Source organism: Lepus europaeus, chromosome 9 (genome assembly GCF_033115175.1).
Source record: "Lepus europaeus isolate LE1 chromosome 9, mLepTim1.pri, whole genome shotgun sequence".
NCBI classification, from domain to species: domain Eukaryota; kingdom Metazoa; phylum Chordata; class Mammalia; order Lagomorpha; family Leporidae; genus Lepus; species Lepus europaeus.
The window spans coordinates 84702294-84722627 of NC_084835.1; the positions used below are offsets into that span (position 1 = coordinate 84702294).

At 47.2% G+C, this 20334-nt stretch overlaps 1 protein-coding gene across 5 annotated transcripts in view; it reads left to right on the forward strand.

Annotated features, from left to right (window-relative positions):
- FHOD3 (formin homology 2 domain containing 3) overlaps window positions 1-20334 on the forward strand; it is a 484314-nt gene that overhangs the window by 194528 nt on the left and 269452 nt on the right. For all 5 annotated transcript variants that reach the window (XM_062201570.1, XM_062201571.1, XM_062201573.1 and 2 more), the window contains 2 exons: window positions 13604-13671; window positions 19882-19987. In XM_062201570.1, the coding sequence (XP_062057554.1) occupies window positions 13604-13671; window positions 19882-19987 (174 nt within the window). The remainder of the gene's footprint in view (window positions 1-13603; window positions 13672-19881; window positions 19988-20334) is intronic.

Genomic DNA, 20334 nt, shown 5'->3' on the forward strand with positions numbered 1-20334 from the left:
CTGCTCTGCTCCCCCTCCACCTGTGTTCATCTCCTGTACCCCAGCGGCCCTAGGGCAGGCATGGGGCTGGTGCTTGGACATTTGGGGCGGGGTGGGTGGTGGATGATCTCTGGCCCAGGAGAACTGGGTCTCTTGGGAATGAGCCCACGCACCTGGGCTCTTAGCATGGACCAGGCAGATGTTGGCTCACCATCCTTAGCTGAAATAATTCAACCAGCAACAGGCCTGCAGGTCCACCAGGATTTGGTGATTGTGAGGTGGTTGGTGGGGTGTGCCTGAGCCTGTCTCCTCCTGTCGGTGGTCCTGACTCTTCCTAGGGCTCACTTGGCCCAGGATCCAGTATGAATCGACAGTGAAGCCCCCTGAGGAAGGAGGGGGAGAGTGTGCTCCCTCACACGGGAGCCCAGCACCTGTGGGCAGCCTGTCTGCTCAGCTCTTCTCAGCCCTGGCTCCCTACCAGTCTTGAAAATCCCAGGGCTTCCTCCTGTGAATTGATGGTGGAGCAAGTAGAGCTGGCTGTGGGGCTGCTGCTCCCAGGTCATGGCCCCTGCCCGGGAGGGGAAACCGGAGTCGGCCAAGAGAGCACTGAGGGTCAGCTTTCCTTTAGTGACAAATGACGTCGCTGCCGCAAGACACCATCCACGTTCAGTGAGCCTGGGGGCTCCCCCGGAGCTGCAGAAAGGGCAGCATTGTGTTGATTGACCTGGTGTCAGAGAGGCACCACTCGGCATGATTGATGACTGTTCTTGGAGTCAGCCCGTATCTCGTTCAGAGAGAAGGAAGGGGCCGCCTCGCCCCACACAGGACTCCAGAGGCTTCCCAGCAACACCAGGCTATCTCACTCCTCATGCCTCGGTCCATCCTTGTGCACCAAGAGCCTGGCAGGGAGCAGTGCAGAGCTCCCTCCGGTTCCCTGACGTGCCAGTGCCTGTCGTCAAGGCAGCTGATGGCAGACCTGGCTTCCCCAGGACCATCCAGCTGTCGTATCCTGACAGGCTCCCGGGCTGCCAGCCCCAGCGAGCGGAGTCTGCATTCCAAGTGCAGCCTCTGCTCCTCCAGCTCACATTATCTGCACCTTCTCTGAACACTGTCATGCTCAAGAACAGTATTGTGTAGCTTAATGTCCACGAGCTGTTTTGTAGCGATCCTTTGAAGCTTTCATTGCATCTTGCTGTGTGTGGTGTTAGCCAGAAAGGAAGCACGTTCCAGAAGGTAAATGACTGTATGTTAGCTTATAGCTAAACCTAAGGAGACTCTTTGGGATCAACCTTCCTTTTCTTAACCATCTTCATTGAGGAATAATTGACATGCAGTAAAACAAACACGTTTTTAATGCAGAGTGATGGTTTTCGACAACTGTATATGACACTGTGAACAGGACAAAAACATCCTCCTGAAAATTCATTCTCTGTCAACTCCCAATTCAGGCAACCACTGATCTGCTTTAATTATATTATGTCTCTCCTGGGACTTCCTGTAAACTGAACCATAGCGTACTTTCACCAGGCTGCTTTCCCTGGGCAGGTGTCGAAACCCAGCCACGTGGTTGCACGTCTCACTCCTGGTGTGTTTGTGCGGCCAGCAGTGCTCCCTGTGTGAAAGCACCTGTTTATTTACTCACAACGAATGGGCATTTGCTTCCAGCCGTTTCTTGCCTTTATGGATAAGGCTTCTGTGAATCCGATGACATATTTTCATGTGTGAGCGTTTTCATTGTCCTTGTGAAAAGCCCCAAAGTGGGATTGCTGGGTCAGGGGCTAGGTGGATGTTTCAGTTCACAAGAGACTGGAAGGTCTCTGGTGTCCTTAGAGGAGGGGGTGCAAGGCTCCTCTCCATGGGAGTAACTGGAAATGAATTCAAAAGGGAAGTATCCGAGTGGACGGATATGTGCAGCTAGTCCTTCTCAGTGTTGAACCTGCAGCTCACTGGTGAGTTGGTTACAAGACAAAACCACTCTTTAAGGTGTGTTGTTCTTTTTTTATTTTATTATTATTATTTTATTTTTGACAGGCAGAGTAGACAGAGAGAGAGAGAGAGAAAGGTCTTCCTTTGCTGTTGGTTCACCCTCCAATGGCTGCCGCGGCTAGCGCGCTGCGGCCGGCGCATCGCACTGATCCGATGGCAGGAGCCAGGTGCTTATCCTGGTCTCCCATGGGGTGCAGGGCCCAAGCACTTGGGCCATCCTCCACTGCCTTCCCGGGCCACAGCAGAGAGCTGGCCTGGAAGAGGGGCAACTGGGACAGAATTCGGCGCCCCAACCGGGACTAGAACCCAGTGTGCCAGCGCCGCTAGGCGGAGTATTAGCCTGTTGAGCCACGGCGCCGGCCGTTTGTTCTTCTTAATTGTAAAAATGTAGTGATGTATTCTTTTCCTGTGGTTCTTCCTGCCCCTTTTAGTTAGTGAATAAACTGCCTTCTCCTCCCGTTTCTTCCTTTTTCTTTACATTTCTCCCCTGTGGGGATCTGAAGACCCTTACGATACTTAACTATATTCGTGGACTTTGACAATTCCCTTTCTTAATTTAAAAATTAAGTTGAAACTGATACATTTTCTTACGATGACATATATTCCTCCTTCTAGTCTTGTTAAAAACAAAGAAACCATGCTCTCCCTCTCCCTTTATTTTTCAAAAAATGTTTATTTTCATTTATTTGAAGGGTAGAGTGACAGAGAAAGAGAGTGAGAGAGCACAAGCATGCTTCCTTTGAGTGGTTCGCTCCCCAGTGCCCACAGTAGTCAGGGCTGGGCCAGGCCAGAGCCAGGAGCTCCATCTGGGTCTCCCACATGGATGGCAGAGGCCCAAATACTCAAGCCATCATCTACTCGCAGGATGCATTAGCAGGAAGCTGGATTGGAAGTGGAGTAGCCAGGCCTCAAACCAGCAACTGGATATGGGATGCTGGCATCCTGAGGGCCAGCTGAATTCATTCCACTTCACACACTAAAACAAACCCCAAATGCCTGGTCTTTTCTCTGGCATAGTTTTGCTTTCCTACTGTGCTGCTTGCCCTGGAGGAGTGTTTCTATCTTGAAGAGAACTTGAATGAAGAGCCTGGCCCCTTGGGGGAGGCAGGTGAACTGCTGAGTTTGCCTCTCTGCTCAGTGACATGATTGATGCTGGATTGTTCGCTGGTGACCCCTGCTAATGATCCCTGTCTGCTCTCCAAGGGTTAGACATCGGCTTCTTTTTTCCCAAAGTGTCCAGGGCAGGGAGGCCGAACATTTTGGCTGTCAAAAGCCATTGACCCCAGGAAGGAAGAGGCCTTCTCTTTGAAGGAGCAATTGTGTCTTGAAGAGGCGGCCCCAGGCCCCAGGCCGGGCCGTGTGAGTGCAGGCAACCTCATCACCACAGTACGGAGGACCTGACCAGCACCTGCTGGGAGGTGACTGGCCCGCCGGCCCGGAGTGCCCGCCCTCGCCAGCTGGCAGTTGGGGTGAAGTGGGGAGCGTGCCCTTAAGGGTGGCAGCCTCTGTCACTGAGGCAGAGGCTAGGATATTGGGCAGGGGCCAAGCCCAGGCTGGTGCTGGCTGTAGTCTTGGCCCCTGTAACAGGGTTGAACAGATTTTTAAAAAGATTTATTTACCTGAGAGGCATAGTCACAGGGAGATCTTTGGCCTACTCTCCAGATGGCCACAGTGATTGGGTCTGGGCCAGGCTGAAGCCGGTAGCTTCTTCCAGGTCTCCCATGTGGGTGCAGGGGCCCAAGGATTGAGGCCATCCTCTGCTGCGTTCCCAGGGGCATTAACAGGGAGCTGGATAGGAAGTGGAGCAGCCAGGACTCAAATTGGCACCCACATGGGATGCTGAGCCATAGCACCAGCCCCTGGTTGAGTTGTTGGGGGTTCTTGGGGGCTAGGGACGTGGTGCTTGGTTTAGGGCCCGAGTGCTGGGATGGTTTTGTTTTCCTAAGTTCTCTCCCCAGTGAGTACCCAATTGAGGCCTCCTGTGGATGCCACCAGGGCCTCTGGATGCTTCCAGAAGAACGGAAGAGAATGGACTCCTTTGTGCAGGAAGCCGCCGCCGCCTCTTTGTGCTCTGCTGGTGGGAAGTGAGCCGGGCCCAGCTGCCATTGTGCCGGCTTGTCTTGGAGTAAACCCCCCACCCTCGCAGCAAAGCCCACTCAGTGACGTGGTTTCTTTGTTTTTAACAAGACTAGAAGGAGGAATATATGTCATCGTAAGAAAATGTATCGGTTTCAACTTAATTTTTAAATTAAGAAAGGGAATTATCAAAGTCCACGAATATAGTTAAGTATCGTAAGGGTCTTCAGATCCCCACAGGGGAGAAATGTAAAGAAAAAGGAAGAAACGGGGGGAGAAGGCAGGAGGGCAGTCGCAAGCCCCGCACGGGACCAGGAGAGGCAGAGCAGGGAGACGGAAGCAATTGGCCCTCCTCACCGGTGGCCTGCACACGGTGGCCTCGGTGTTTTCCCCCGTTTGCAGATGCTGACGGTCTGCTTCCCCCCGTCCCAGCCTTTCCCAGGGGCAGGTCACATGCGGGGTTCTCCCTGGGCTGGGCCGGTGGTTTAACCTCCCTGCAGAGGGGAGGCAGTGGGATCGGGTAGTTTCTGAGGGTGCTTCTCTCCTTTCTTGGCTCCTGGGAGAAGAAAGGCATGTCTGAAATAGAATTCCAGTTTCCTCTGTGGTCAGCTGACTCTGGCCTTTCTGCCTTGGACAAGGGACACTTTTAGAAATGGAGCTGGGAGCAGATGGCCGCGTGTTTTGCTGGGATCCAAAGCTGACCAGATCTCCCAGATTCAGAGGAAAAAACAGTTAACAAAGTGAGTCGGAAGGGAAGCACACATGCTTGCCTGGGCTTCAGTGATGATGGAGAGGGCAGTGGCTCCCAAGGAATCCATTCTAACAAATGGTACATTTGTTAGAAGTGGTGAGCTAATAATGATACCTTATTAACTTGAGTCCGTAGTTTAGTTGGTGTTGATTCTTTGTGTTGCACATTCTGTAGGTCTGACAAGTAACCAGCATGACAGTGACATACAACATAATTGTTCTACTGTCCTAAGAATTCTCTGTGCTCCACCTATTGGTCCCCCCCCCCCTTCAAAACCTAAGCAACCACTGATTTTTTACTGTCTCCATCGTTTGGTCATTTAAACCATGTCATACTGTTGTAAGGGATTCGACCCCGGCCTGGGCTTGTTTCAAGTTCTTGTCTCCATGCAAGAAAAGAATACAAGGAGGAAATGTACAGGTGTACAGGAAAGCAAGATTGATTGGCGGGGATAGCAAGCTCTCAGACATGAGTACCAGCAACTTTCCTAACCAGAAAGGAAGGGCTGCTGCCCGGACAAGAGTCGGGGTCATCCTTTAAAGGGGTGGGGTCGTGCCCAGGGCAGGGCCTAATTAAATGTTCAAAGGAGGTGGAGTTTGGGCAGGGCTTGAGAGTTCTGTTCACTTCTGGTCTCTTTTTTGGGGATCTCTGAAATGTCTTGGCATCTGGTTCACACGGAGCTATAGTGCACATGTTGGGATCCAGGAAGTGTCACAGTGTCTTGTGCATGGTGGGAAGTGAGGCTCAGGTGTGTGATGGGGAACAGGTGTGCTGAGCCACCCATGCTCTTATCTTTCCCCTTAGTTTCTCCCACTGTGAAATGAAGATGTTGTGTTAGGTTATGGAGTCTTACCCTGTGGTCCATAGACTCTCCTGAAGGCCCATAGGGAGGAACCTTTGCTTTGTGAAGTTGGATTGATCTTCCGTGTGTTAGAAAGTTATGTTTTAAATTTTCATTTTATTTGAAAAGCAGAAAACAAAGGCAGACTAAGAGATCTTCCATAAACTGGTTCACGTCTCAGATGCCTGAAGCAACCACGGGTAAGACAAGGTGAAGCCAGGAGCCCAAAACTCAATCTGGGTCTCGCACATAGGTGGCAGGGATCCAAGTGATTGAGACATCACTTGTTGACTCCCAGGGTGCACGTTTATAAGAAACTGGATCTGAAATGGCAAAGCTGGGGCTTGAACTGGGCACTGCAATGTCGGATGCATATGTCACAAGCAGTGACTTAACCACTGAGCCAAATGCCTGCCCCTGTTTGCTTATTTTTATTTGTTTGAAAGAGAGATCTCCTGTCTACTGGTTCTCTCACCAAATGTCTGTCACAGCTGAGGCTGGGCTAGGCTGAAGCCAGGAGCCTGGAACTCAATCCAGGTCTCCTACCTGGGTGGCAGAAACCCAGATACTTGAACCTGCTGCCTCCCAAGGTGTGGATTAGTAGGAAGCTGGAGTGGGGAGTAGAGCCAAGACTTGAACCTAGGCTCTGTGATTTTGGCCTCAGGCCTCTTACCTGCTAAGCCAAATACCTGCTCCTAATATTCTTAGAGTCAGTGGTTTTTATGGGCAAAAACACACTGTTCTAGATGTATCTGCGCTCTCTCTCCTGTCCCTTCTCGGTGTTAATTCTGGTTGCTCCCTTCCACATTCCTTCACAGATGTGAATTGGTTCTGATGGTCTCGGTGATGACTGCTGTCCTTGTCCTTTGTGTTCCTCATGCTCTTGGCTGTGCACAAATCAGGGTCTTTGTGCTTTTCCGTGCTGATGCTTGTGGGCCACACAGAAGGTTTCTCCAGAACACAGCTGGAAATGGTCTCCAGTGGCCTTTAATGTTTGCTCTCGACTTCCTTGTTAAGATAAGCAAGTTAAGGGTATAATGCATCTATTAGAAGAACATAGTTTATTTTGAAGGTTAAGAAACATGGAGAGGAACGATGGGCAGGGCAGCTACCAAGACCTAACAAATAAATGTTCCGATTCCACCTCCTTATCCCCACCAAGTGCAGGCTCCTAATTACCCTGCACTCAGAGGCCAACACTACGTAGCTGATTGCATGTGGGGGCAGATGGAATTTGGGAGGCAGTGGGAGAATAAATGCATACGTTCCTTCAGCCATTTAGCAGCCAAACCCAGGCTGTGCTTGATGTATAACTGGTGTATAATCAGCATTCCCTCTGCGCCCCCAGCGTCTCCCCAGCCGCTGGAGTGGGTACCGCCTCTTCCATGGGCCTTCTGTGGCTGGTGCTGGGCACCCCTCAGGGCTGTGCTGGGGGGACCTTCTTTGTAGAACTCATAACTAATAGTCCCAAAGCTTCAAGAGCAAGCCTTTAGGATTCAAGCCCCATGTTTCTGCTTTGAGTGTGATTGTTACGACTGTGTGTGTGTGTGTGCTCCAGAAAGGGAACCAGGTGACATTCTTAGTTGCTTGGGCATCTTTTTTCCCCAGTGCTCTCTAGCAGAGTTGGGTAGCAGGAGCGCTCTCTGCCCTTGCATTCTGCCTTGGCTGGCCCAGGCACATAAGCATAGTGGGTCAACGGGATGGGGAGAGTTGCTGTGATGTGTGCACAGATGTGTGCACGTGAAGCCTCTGCAGCTGCCCTCCTGATGGCTTAGGGTGGGCACAGCCCCACCTCCTCCTCTGCATGCTTAATTTCTTTTGCACTGCTTGACTTTAAGGCAGTGGGCACACTTGGAGTGCCCAGCTTTGGCACTCGGGAGCCACTGGGGCAGTACACACAGTATACTGGATGTATTTGAAAGGTCAGAGGCCCTGAAGACATGGCTCCATTAATCACAAGCACAAGTGTGCACCTGGACCTGCACACAAACGCTTACAGGTGCGCAGTACACACAAGATCCACACAGTCTAGTCTGCAGTATGGAGAACTAGGTTGTAGGGCAAGGGAGGGCCAAGATGAGGAAGCCTTGTACACGTGCATGTCACTCAGAGCTGAGAGTCCCGTCTGAATCTGTGTGAGCAGGCTGCTTCTGGGGAAGAAATGATGAGCATAGAGATGGAAAGGGACCCAAGAGCAACGTCATGCACACCCTGAGGAAGCTGGCAGGCTTGGAGCTGTTCCTGTGAACTCCAGTCCCAGCTGAACAGGATGCCTGCACAGGCCACGGTGAGGCTGACTGCATGGTGGAGCCTGGATGCAGCCCAAATGGAATGCCTGGGTTCTTGAGGCCACTTCCCATGGTGGTGTTAGCTCCACTGTAAGTGTCATCCCAGACTGCGGCCAGGGCTGCTGCTCTTTTGGCCCAGAGGCCTGTCCCACGCTATGTTGAAAGGCTCTCAGGTGTTGCTGGATTGGGCTTGCTGTCTGGCACAGTGAAATGCCGGCAGGATTCTCTTCCCTCAGCAGGAATTTTACCTGTTGTAAAATGACAAATTATAGATAATTTACAAATGTCCTTGGTCCCTAATCCTTCCTAAGCCTCAGGGTAGACTCTGGTGGCTCCTAGAATGTATGTCAAAAATCCATAGAATGGGGCCGATGGTATTGCATAGTGATGGCACTGGCATCCCGAGTGTGTGCCGGTTGAGCCCTGGCTACTCCACTTGTGATCCAACTCTCTGCAATTGTGCTTGGGAAAGCAGTGGAAGATGGCTCAAATGCTTGGACCCCTGAGTGCACGTGGGAGACTTGGAAGAGGCTCCTGGTTTTGGATCAGCCCAGCTCTGGCTATTATGGCCTTTTGGGGGAGTGAACCAGTAGATGGAAGATCTTCTCTGTCTCTCTAATTCTGCCTTTCAAATAAGTAAATAGATAAACAAACATTTTTAAAAAGTAAAATCTGCAGAACAAGTCAGTGGTGCATTGATGCTTTCTGGTATTGCTGTGTTTTAAACAATAGATGATGTCTTTGAGTTTGAATTAGCAGTCTGCATTTGTTTTACAGCATGGTATTTGTTCCTTATAGGGAGAGAATGTCTTACTGAATTGTGTTTCTGAAGATCGGTGCTCTTGAGTCCTGTTACTTTGCATGAGTGTTTGCTTATTTTCATTCCAACCATTATGGAGATGACTTCAGTTTTGCTCTCCTCTGATACTACAAAGACCAAGGCGTGACATTCCTTTCAGTGTTGCACAGAACAAATGAAAGGGTTGCAGCACGCTGGGGAAGAGTATCTTTGTCCACAGAAATGGAAGTTGCTGCCGGTCATGTATGTAGGATGAAAATGCTATAATTTAGCAGATGCCACATGGTAAGATTTCCGATCTGGATTTTGCCTCCTGCTTTGCAGTATGTAGAATTAAAAAATAAGTTATTGGAGCCAAAATATAAAATATTATTACATAGGATTAGCTGTTCTTTTAAGCTTTGGTATTAAAAAATGAAACCACATTAAAATATGTGGATATCTCTGGGAAGTCTGGTGAAAATTCTCTTGCACAAAAGAATGAATTATTTTACTGAGCTTAGTTTGGAATAGACAGTTATTTAAACAAATAACTAAAGTTTTTATTTTTTTGAAAATTAACTGCAATTGGAATGGAACATAGTCTTCTAATAGAAATTGTAGTTTGTTCTAATTAAATGACCCTTGGCAAAAAAAAAAAAAGAGAAGGGGAGAGATTTTTGGCACCATTTAGATATCTTTGCTATTTGTAGAAAGATGTTTCTTTTCAAAGAGTGCAAGGCAGCGTCACAGCCTTCCTGACATTTTCTTGTGCCACTGAGGAGTCCGTTGGGATATCCTACAGTACATATATATCAAAGAAATTGGCAGATTGTTTAAAAAATGGGATCAGCGGTATTTGTTAAACTCTGCATAGAAAGGTTAAAAATAGAAGGATGGAAAAAGATCACGCATGCTCTAACCAACAGTGGCCACGTGAAGATCAGAGAAGTGGACTTGAACAAAGACTATTTCCAGGGATGACGGGAGTGATGACACATGATGAAAGGTCACGTCCACCATGAAGCTGTGGCAGTCACAGACGTGAGTTCACCCACAGCAGAATTTCAGGACCCCTAAGAACTCCCAGAGCTGGAAGGAGAAATACAGATAAGCTCTCTGCCAGTTGGAGACTTTAGTGCTCTTTTTACACTATCTATAGGACAAGCACATGAAACATCAGTGAGAACGCAGAAGACCTGAACAACATACGCAACTTGACCTAACGGATGTTACTAGAACATACTACCTAGTAATGGCAGAACATGTGGTTTTTTAAGAGAACATGAGACATTGGTGAAGATAAGTTATTCATAAAATAAGCCTCAATAGATCTAAAATAATTTTCATGACATGATTAAGTATATTTTCTGAGCATAAACAAAGTGGAAATTAGTAACTGAATGTTACCTGGAACATTTCCAGATATTTGGAACTCAGAATATACTTTTAATAAACCATGGATTTAAAGAGTGACAGGATTAAGTTGTTCCCTTTTGAAATGAAGGAAATATTCAACATGAATAAAATTTTGAATGAAAAAATATCAATTTATGGGACACAAGGCAGAACTTGGAGAGAAATTGATAAAATTAAATACTAATGTTGGGAAAGAAGAAAGGTTTCAAAGCAATTATTTTTTTTTCTTTGAAACACTAGAAAGAACAGAGAAAAATAAACCAAATAAAGCAAACAGAAGAAAATAATCAATGAAATAGAAATGATAAAAGCAATAAAAATAGTGAAATCAACAGCTGATTTTTTGAAAAGATCAATGAATTGATAATTGCTAGCCAGACCAGCCATGTAAGGAGGAAAAAGACACAAGTTAGCAAAGTCAGGAATAAGAGGAGGATGCTATGATCAGTAACAGAATAACAGAGTATTAGAAATAACTTTATACCAATTCAGTTAACAACTTAACTGGACAAATTTTTTGGAAGACACAAATTACCAAAGTTCACTCAAGAAGTACCTAATCAAAATAGTCTATCTTAATTGAAGAAGTTAAGTTTACAGTTGAAAACTTGCCAGCAAAGAAAACTCCAGGTCCAGGTGGCTTCACTGAAGAACTGTACCAGTTAAGGAATAAATAATACTAAGTCTACACCAGCTGATTCTGAAAGCAGACGGAATACTCCCAAATTATGGGGTATTACCTCAATATCAACATCATTGCAAGAAAAGAAAACTATAGGTCAATATTTCTCACATACACAGATGCAAAAGTCCTCAACAAAATATTAGTCTTTCTCAGCTAATTTTTCCCCCATGACTACTTATTTCCTATTTTTAAAACAGCATCTTTGACTATAGCACCAAGATGAGAACACAGCCAATCACGATCATCATTCAAATGATTCAGAAGCCACAAGAGATCACTGGTGACTAAAGGAGACTAATTACGTTGTTTTATCCCACTTACAGTGTATTTCTGCAGTCATCTAGTGATAATTCAGCGAGGAAGTCCAATGCAAGCCTTGTTGTCTTATTGAGATACTTGGAGTTGACTGTCTTCTACCAATGTTCAGCCTGGATGAAATAAATCTGGCCCACTTCAGGGTCCTGTTCTTTGATCTGATGGCTTTGCTGTTACTTATTGGAAGTGGCACTGGCAAAAGTCTGATTTGAGGAGTCCCAGATGTTAGCTGTGAATGCTGGAGGAAGTGTTCACCTGGAGACCACCGGGCTTCTACTCCAGCAACGAATGGGGGCCTGGGGCACAGCTGCAGAGGATTTGGACTTCATTGTTTCAAGAAAAAAATATTTATTGAAAGACACTGGGGTGGGATAGAGGGGAAGGAGCAGAGATCTTGCCTCTACTGGTTTATTTCCTCAATGCCCACAGCAGCTGGGAATCAGCCAGGCTGAAGCCATAAGTTGGGAACGCAATCCAGGTCTCTCAAGTGAGTGGCAGAGACCCAACTCAAGTTGTCACTTGTCTCCCAGGAGAACTGATAAGCTAGAATTGGGGTCATTACTGGAGGATAAGGTAGGGGTGTGTGTGTGTGTGTGGTGGGGTTGTTTTTTTTTTTTTTTTTTTTTTTTTTTGACAGGTGGAGTGGACAGAGACAGAGAGAAAGGTCTTCCTTTGCCATTGGTTCACCCTCCAAGGCTGCCGCCGCCGGTACGCTGTGGCCAACGCACCACGCTGATCCGGAGCCAGGTGCTTCTCCTGGTCTCCCATGCGGGTGCAGGGCCCAAGCACTTGGGCCATCCTCCACTGCCTTCCCGGGCCACAGCAGAGAGCTGGACTGGAAGAGGGGCAACCGGGACAGAATCCGGTGCCCCGACTGGGACTAGAACCCCGGGGTGCCGGCGCCGCAGGTGGAGGATTAGCCTAGTGAGCTGCGGCGCGCCAGCTGTGTGTGTTATCTTTAAAGTAGCTACTGCTGTGCGCCTGCTGAGCCTTCTACCCTGTATCATTTAAAATCTGAGGTAGGCGCCTGTCCACCTCCTGTGCCGCTGTGCAAAGTGGGCATATCATTCTCATGAGCAGCTTTCTGTAAACACTTCTAGATCCAAGTTTGTGCCACTCAACTCACAGGAAAGTGTGGCCCAGCCCTGTACAACAGCCCCCTACCCTCAGGCTGGAATTGAAGCTGGAGGTGTTCTGCTGTTAGCACAACCTTGTTTTGAACTCTTATTCTATCTAGTATTTTAAATGATTTGTATTCCTCCATTAAATGGTTTAAAGGAACTATTTTCCTTTCAATCTGGTGTTGTCTGTTCCCATTATACAGATGGAAAATTTAAGGCATAGGGAGGAAAAGTATTTTTCCCAGGGTCGTAGGGTGAGTAGGGGGTGACACCAGCTGGGGAAATGCAGGTTGTGTGCTTCCTTAGCCTTTGCTCAGATTCCCCACTTGGCTGCTGTGCCTCCAGTTCCTAGCACAGTACCCAGCAGGTGCTCAGCACATCTGTGTTGCATGGCTTCTGTTGGGGAGCTTTGTCATACGGTGTTAGGGATGCAGTCCTGTGCTCCTGAGTCAGGACTGAGCATGGCTTCTGGGAAGCTGAGCAGAATCCATGCCCCCAGGCGTTCTGCATCCTGAGAAGGCCTGGGTTTCACCTCCATCTGTGCATCTTCAGCACCTTGAGGCACCGTGCCTTTGGCTGACTGCTCACGGTGGCCCACGTGTCTGCCACCTCTGCTGCATGGCCTCTGCAGGACAGGTCCCGTGTCCAGCCCTCTCCCTCCTCCAGGCTTGGCCTCCCCAGTGCTTGTGACATGTGACCAACTGAACACTGGGGTTCTAGGAGTCAGCACGTCTTGAGCCAAAGAGTTCAAGGCAGGGCTCCTCTATCTGCCTTGCTCAGGAGTGAGACCATCGTTGAAGATGACTGAGAACCGGGTCAGGACAGAGCTGACACTGGCCTCCTGCTGGAGGAGGCCACTATGCAACCAGAGAGAGCCAGTCGGTTCAAGAGCCACCATGCTGCCCGGGGAACCTGGGCCCACAGGAGTTCTCCAAGTGGGAAGGGAGGTGCCTCAGGTGTTTTACACCCAGGTTCAGATAGCATGGGGGTGCAGGGCTGCAAGGCAAGGGGGAAGAGAGGTGCCAGGATGAATTCTGTTTTGACAGGCTGATTTCCTGGGTGCCATTCATTGCCCGTCAGGTGGGACTAGTCTGCAAACTGGAAAGTTGAGCCTGTAACAGCCAGATGCTGGCTGAGCATGGAGATCTGGTCTTTGCACAGCCCACACAGTCCTCTCTGTGCCTCCTGTGACAGACTGGACACAGGGATAAAGTGCTGTCTGCACCATTGGAGTGGAGGGCTGAGTCTTCAATGAGACAGATAAGCTGACGCTGCCTCTGGAAGTTCTGTTCTTGTTCACCCCTTGCTGTGTGTGTACCACTCCTTGAGTCAGTGAAATTAACTTGTTGTGTTCTTTATTTCAGAGAAACTGTACAACTCCAGTGGACGAGATTTGAGAAGGGCCCTTTTCTCCCTGAAGCAGATATTTCAGGTAAAAAGAGGGGAAACTACTTCTTAGGTCCTGCTTTTGCATTGCTGTGGAGTTAGATACAGGCAACTTATTTTGGTGTTTGTTATAAAAGTGGGTCTCTACAGATGATAAGTGCAGATTAGATCAGAGTATCAGCTGAGAGTGTTTTACCATATCAAATGTAAAAAGTCAAGAAAACTATCAAATCATAACATTTTTCCCATATTTAAGTTTTAAGAGAAGTCTATTACACACACAGTGAAAGACCTGTGTTCACTTCCTGGGGACAGCCAACGGCTTCTCACCCCACTCCTAGGTCCCTCTGCTGATTGTCCAGTTGGATGTTCATCACGCACACACATGTTTCTGTCCCAGTGATAAAAACTTACCCACAATATGTGGTATTCTTTTACATGAGCCTCATGTGTGTGTATTTATAGCCACGTTGCATGGCTCCTACTTTAGCTTACATATTCAGAATGCAGTGGGATGAAGGCAGGCGTGACTAAGGTGCTCTGGTTGAGTATTACGCTGTATGAACAAAGCACAAGTTATTTTGTCCACTCTGCTGTTGGCAGGCAGTTTAGTTCGTTTCTGGTGTTCTGCTGCTAACAAACCGTGCTGCTGTGGAAGTGCCTTCTCAAGCACACGTGCAATTCTTGCCCTTGGTTTCATCTTACTCCCCCTCCGCAGCCTGCTTCCATCCCTGCCGTGAGGGAGTCGGTGGCCTAGAGCTGACGGTTGGGACACGTGTGCACACGGGCTCCAAGATGACCACTGTTGGGAGACTACAGAGGGCTGGGTCAGGAGCTGGTGTCTTGTCTGGGTTCCTCATTCCTTCCTGGTAGCATTTTGGACTTGGTGGTTTCTTCAAAGATTATCTTTGTCAGTGCTAGTTCTAGACAGAGTTTACACCTGTCCAAAAGGGTACAGACAGGGAAACCACAAATCCGCTCACTTGCACATCCTTGTCCTACTCTTCCTTAAACTTGTGCAGTCCCACCATCTTTTCCCGGAGCTGCGTCCCTTCTGCATGTGGACGTTTCTGGGGACGAGTCTTCTCTTCCTCCTTCTGGAAGCCTGGGTTTCACCTTGGGGCTGCATGGTGCCTTCATTCCACACATCTCAGAAGTGCCTTGGGGGCTAGCGACCTGTCTGGATTCAGGCCTCTCCTTCTCTTCCCTGGAAAATGGCACCAGGTGTCCCTGGCACTGCCTGCTTTGAGTTCTCCCAACTCAGTCCTTTCTTAGCTTCCCACCAGAGGGAGTTGAGGAAATCATTCTCTTACTGATTCCATGGTGCCTTCTGTGTTACATCTGAATTTCTCAGTTTGACACGGAAGCCCCTGTGATCTGGCCTATGCTGCTCACCTCTCTGTTGTATTTCCAAGAACCATCCATGCCCTCTGTCCTGAAACCTATGCCTTCTGTCCTGGGATGTGTTATCACCCCACAACCGTTGTTCATGTCTTTCTCCTGGTACCTCCTCCTGCTGGGCATTTTCTCCCTAGATGATCCCTTGCCCTGGTGAGGATCCCTCCAAACACCTTTAAAGTACTCTATGCTGACCCCTAGAACAGAGCTCGAGATATTGTATGATGCTTGTGTGAGTCCAGTAGTCTGGAAGCTTCCTCGATTTCATCTCTAGGTCTTGGGAGCCTAGCGTAACGTTAAACATTACATGAATAGACTGGGTGAGATGAATTATCTTTGAGCAGATGCCTACATCTTAGTTTTTGCTTCCGCTAATTCAGTAAATGCTGTGCTAAGTATGAGTCCTAAAACTCTACTTCCAATGTCTCCATCTGATCTTCCTGTTACTTAGTAGAGCAAAACAGAGCGTCTTCACCTTCCTTTACTTTCTCCTTTCAAACTCAAATGCCCTACTGCAGTTGGCCCGGGCTAGCGCTGTGCCACCAGAGGACCATGCTCCTGCCACTCCTCGCCCTGCTCGTTCAGTTGTAGCCTGCCTCTTGACTCCACTGTTGAGCTTTGATTTCTTGGACATTTGGTTGAGTATCCAGTTGGTGGCAGAGCTGCACAGAAGGAGCTATTCCAAGTGATTTTAAAACACTTTAATTTATTCAACTTTAGTAAGATATACTCTAAGGAAAAAACTATGAATAAAAAATACAGGTAGTATTGGTATAACTATTTTGAGACTGGGTGGGTGTGGGTGTATGTGTGTGTGAGAGATATTCTGTCATCATTAGTTACTAAGAATTAGAATTGTTAAGTGGAAAGCTGTATTTTGAACTTAATTGAAAATATCAGAATGAACCCATGGCATACATTGTTAAATAAGCAAATAGGCATATTTTTAGCTCTGTTTATTTAAAAGAATTAAAGCAATAATTTATTAGCAAGAAACAATGATTGCGGTATAAAATGCCAAAAGGAGAGAGGTGACTGATTTAAAGTCTGGAGCTGGAAATGTAATAGAACATACAGAGAAGTAAGGAAGATAACAAATACCGCTAGGATTATTGCCAAGAGAACTCACCAACAATTGAAGGGTCTCCTCTTGCCTGGCCAAAGATGGAGCAGTAAGCATCAATAAAGGTAATTGGATTGAAATACATCAAGTAAATGTGAATTGATAAAATGATACTAAAAGCCAGCAATGGATTGCAAAATCAATAGGCAGATGATGCTAGTGAATTAGCTCACAACCGTGAAAATGGATAAAGTTCTGGCATCTCATATTTACCATGCCTTTTCACATATGAACTTTAGGATAGTCAGAGTTGCTCAGGGGAAATCTTATTTGTAAAGACATTTTAGCTCATAAGTAGAAGGGAATCAAATAATATCAGCATTTGCAGCCCCTGTTGTGCTGATGGATCTATGTGTTGGGTGTCAAGAGCTGATGACATGATGGAGATGAGGTACAACCAGACATGGAAATATATACACCGCTGATACTATGGACAGTCCAACAGAAGCAACCCTGCATGCAATAACCAGTTTATAAATGATCAAGGACAGGGCACATATTAAGATAGCATAGAATTGTAACCAAAAGCCTCCCGACTAGGCTACTCCACAGAATCAAAGATTTGTTTTTTCAGCACATAAATTGCAAGGAAAATTGATGGAGATGGAGGAGACCATGAATGAACAGATCTTGAAGAACCCTACTAACTAATTACCAAGGATGGATCTTGTTTGTATTCTAATACAAACCAAACAAAATAGTGTTTATGAGACAGTTGGAAATTTGGTCACTGACTGGACACTTTGATATTTTAAAAATGTTTGTTAAGAGTATATATTTTAAGAGTTCCTGTATTTTGGAGATACTTATGGAAACTTAGTATTTATGGAGATTTAGCACTTGTGGATATTTAACCCATAAATAGTCTGTGCTCAGTATAATTCTGGATACTGGAATATTTCTGGAATCCATGATGCAGTATCTTGGATTTGCTTCAAATCAGTGTGGCAGGAGAGAGGGCAGGATGCTAAATGAAACATCCTTATTCCTAGCTAATGAATACCTGCAGTTCGGTAGATGATTCTGTTGCTGTTAGAATGTGTTTAAAATTTTGCAAATTGAAAAAGTTAAAAAAGCAAAAGAACATAAAATGTTTGGACCCTTGTTGCATATCCCTTTGACCAAGTACTACAACAAGTAGGGTATGTTTTCAGAATTCACAGGCTCATCTTTTCTGTTTATTCATGAAACAGATATTGTCGAGCAGTCTCTTCAGCCCTGTTAAGGTGAGGAAGAAGAGGCTTGTACTAGAAGTTGATGATTCGCTTGGATGGTCACACACATGCACAAAACAGAACTCAACCAAAGGAGAGCAGCACATGGGGGATTCGCTGGATTACCAAGGCAGAGAGGGGTCTGAGCCTGGCCACTTCCCATGCCCCTAGGTCTGCATCCCCATCATCTTGTGTGTTTTCTGGAGATGCTTTTGGGAAATTAGACTTTCATGGCCGAAAACACACTGCCATTGGTTATCTGGGTAGAGTTGAGCACTGCTTGACTAATAGACATGAAAAAAAAAAAAAAAAGAATGATCGCAGGTTAATGCATGGCTATTATAGAAAAGTCTGAAATGCAGCAATAACCACTTATCAGCTAGTGCTAACATTTCATTTTATTCTGCTCTGAAACCAAAAATGTTTTTAAAGTCATTTATTAATGCCTGCATATTTTAGAATATGTCTTTAAAATCCAGTCTGTCGCCAATTTGGAAGATGTTCTACTCATTTATTATCCATAAATTTCTCTTTCTTGAGTGCCTTATCTACATATGCACATAAATTTTAGTTAAGGTTCTGAATTATTTTTATAAACAGTGTCTCGCCTGTCCAGTGTGTTTTGGAGGGCCTGTGCCAGCCAGTCAATTCTCTGGTATATTAATATTAGTGATTAGCTTGAGTGGTTTCTCGAGAGCTTGTTCTCACTTTTTCACCATGAAGTCATGTGTGAATCTAGCTTTAGTTAAAGTAATAAACATTTGTTACATGCTTGGAAAAACTTTCTGACTAGACATGAGCTCATCTAAATGTTCACTGTTCACATGTGCGGGTGGAAAAGGATATGGATGGAGAGAGAATTATTTTTTATTTCCTTTATCCGTATGAGTGTAAAGTAATTTTCCAAAAACTCATGATATTGTCCCATTTTCTTTCTTCCAAAGCCATGATTATCTTAAAGTCTGAGTTAACACAGCTGTCTTTCATTATTTTCAGGGCACAAGCATTGCTCACGCCTCCCCCCTGCCTCCCAGCCTTCTCTGACCCTTCAGGGGGCTTGCTTGGTTCAAAAGGAGCCAGTGCTGCGTCTGCCATCCGTATAATTGGGAAATGCCATCACATCCAAATCGGGGGGTGATTTCATGAAGGGACAGGGGAGTTAGGCCAGTTCCTTGCAATTATTTTTTTCTCTTTTGGAGATAAACCAGAGTTGCTGACTCGTCCTACAATAATAACCTTTCATTATTCCATTAAGCTTTCTACTACTTACATCACTGAGGTTTTTTAGTTTGGCTCTGTTGTTACAGTTCAAAATGGATGTTCCAGCCTTATCCTAGATGCACTTGAGACGAAGCACAGTGCCGTTGAGGAAGTCTTCCCGTCCGCATGGAGAGAAACAGGGGTGGGGGTATCCCTCCCAGAGCCTGCCAGGGCTTGGTGCTGCAGAAAGCTGTGTGGACTTGGGCGAGGCGTGCAGTGGTAGCGTGATCTACGTGGAGTCGCAGCATCTTTCTCCGCAAAGAGCAGGCAGCAGCAGATCAGTGGTTCTTGGCTTGGCTGCCTTTGATGATTTCCCAGGGAATTTCACAGCAGAGCCTGTGCCCTGCCTCGGAAGTTCTGATCACATCCATCTGCATAGGTCTTGCTTCCTAAGGTCCCTTTAAAGCTCTCCAGGTGGTTGGAATGCAAGGAGTTTGGGGGTGGGGACCAGCTGGGCACCACTAGATCACCTGGTGATCTTGTTGAACAAAGTTGCTGGGCCCCGCTGTACCTTCCTAGTTAGTAGAGCGGAGTATGGATCATGGATAATTTTTTTTTGACTAGTATTTCCATCATGTTCCCGGCCACCACTCTTGTTGTGGGCTGGTGGTCAGAGACTTTGAAGGCTGCTGGATTAGATGACCTGTGAGGCCCTTTCTTCTGGGATGGGGCCTGTAAGCACATCCAGATCACGGTGTCTCTGGTGGGCACAAGCCTGGTCCCGCTCTGCTTCCTCCTTGCCGGGCGTGCACGTGGCTGGGGGTTCGGAAAACGCTGCCTTCTGCGCAGAGGGCGTCGGCAGGTCCTTGTCTTACCTGCTGTGCTCCAGACTGTTGAACACGGGCATGACTTGGAGTCCTCCCCTCTGTAGTGAGCACAGCAATCGAATGTTTCCTGTGGTGAAGAGGCAGCCCGCTTCGTGTGGCCGGCCCCTTGGGACCTGCGGGGGAGCCTGGTAATTTTTGAAGAATGAAAAACAGAACACTGTAAATATTTCTGACAGACCAGGGACTCATCGGCCTTATCTTTATTAGATTGCCCAGAAGGCAATAATTGGTCTTTGGCAACGGCAATGGGAGGGCTGGTTGTGAAATTCCTCTGGCAAGAGTTAAGATGCCTCATTTGAATAGAGCAGAAATGAGGCTCAGCGGTTGCTTGGGCTCCAAAGGCCCGCACGCAGCTCGAGCAGCACGGCCTTGCTGGAGGGTGGACGGGGACAGAATTCCAAGTCCTTGATTTCCTTTTTTTTCCTTCCCGCCAGGATGACAAGGATTTGGTGCATGAATTCGTCGTGGCGGAAGGTCTGACGTGTTTGATCAAGGTGGGAGCGGAAGCGGATCAGAACTATCAGAACTACATCCTGAGGGGTGAGTCACGGCTGGAGGCAGCCCTGGGCTCACCGTCTGGAAGCCCAGCACTGGGGCCTGGACTCGGATGAAGAGAATAGAGATGCTGAACAACCAGAGTTGGCCTTTTCAGGCTTTATCCATTCCTCCTGATTAGCGACGGTGTGGCTCCCGCTGGCTTCCCCTTGGCGTCTCTTCCCCGGAATTAAGAACAATGGATGTGCTTCGTGCTAGGGTCTCTTTGATTTGGTGAGGAAGGGGTACGCTACATGGGCTTGGATAGTGTGCCACCCAAACGCAAAGCCGCCCATTTCTTTCTTGGAAAACATACTGCCTCTGTCCACCTTCCCCAACCAGGTCCTGTTTCT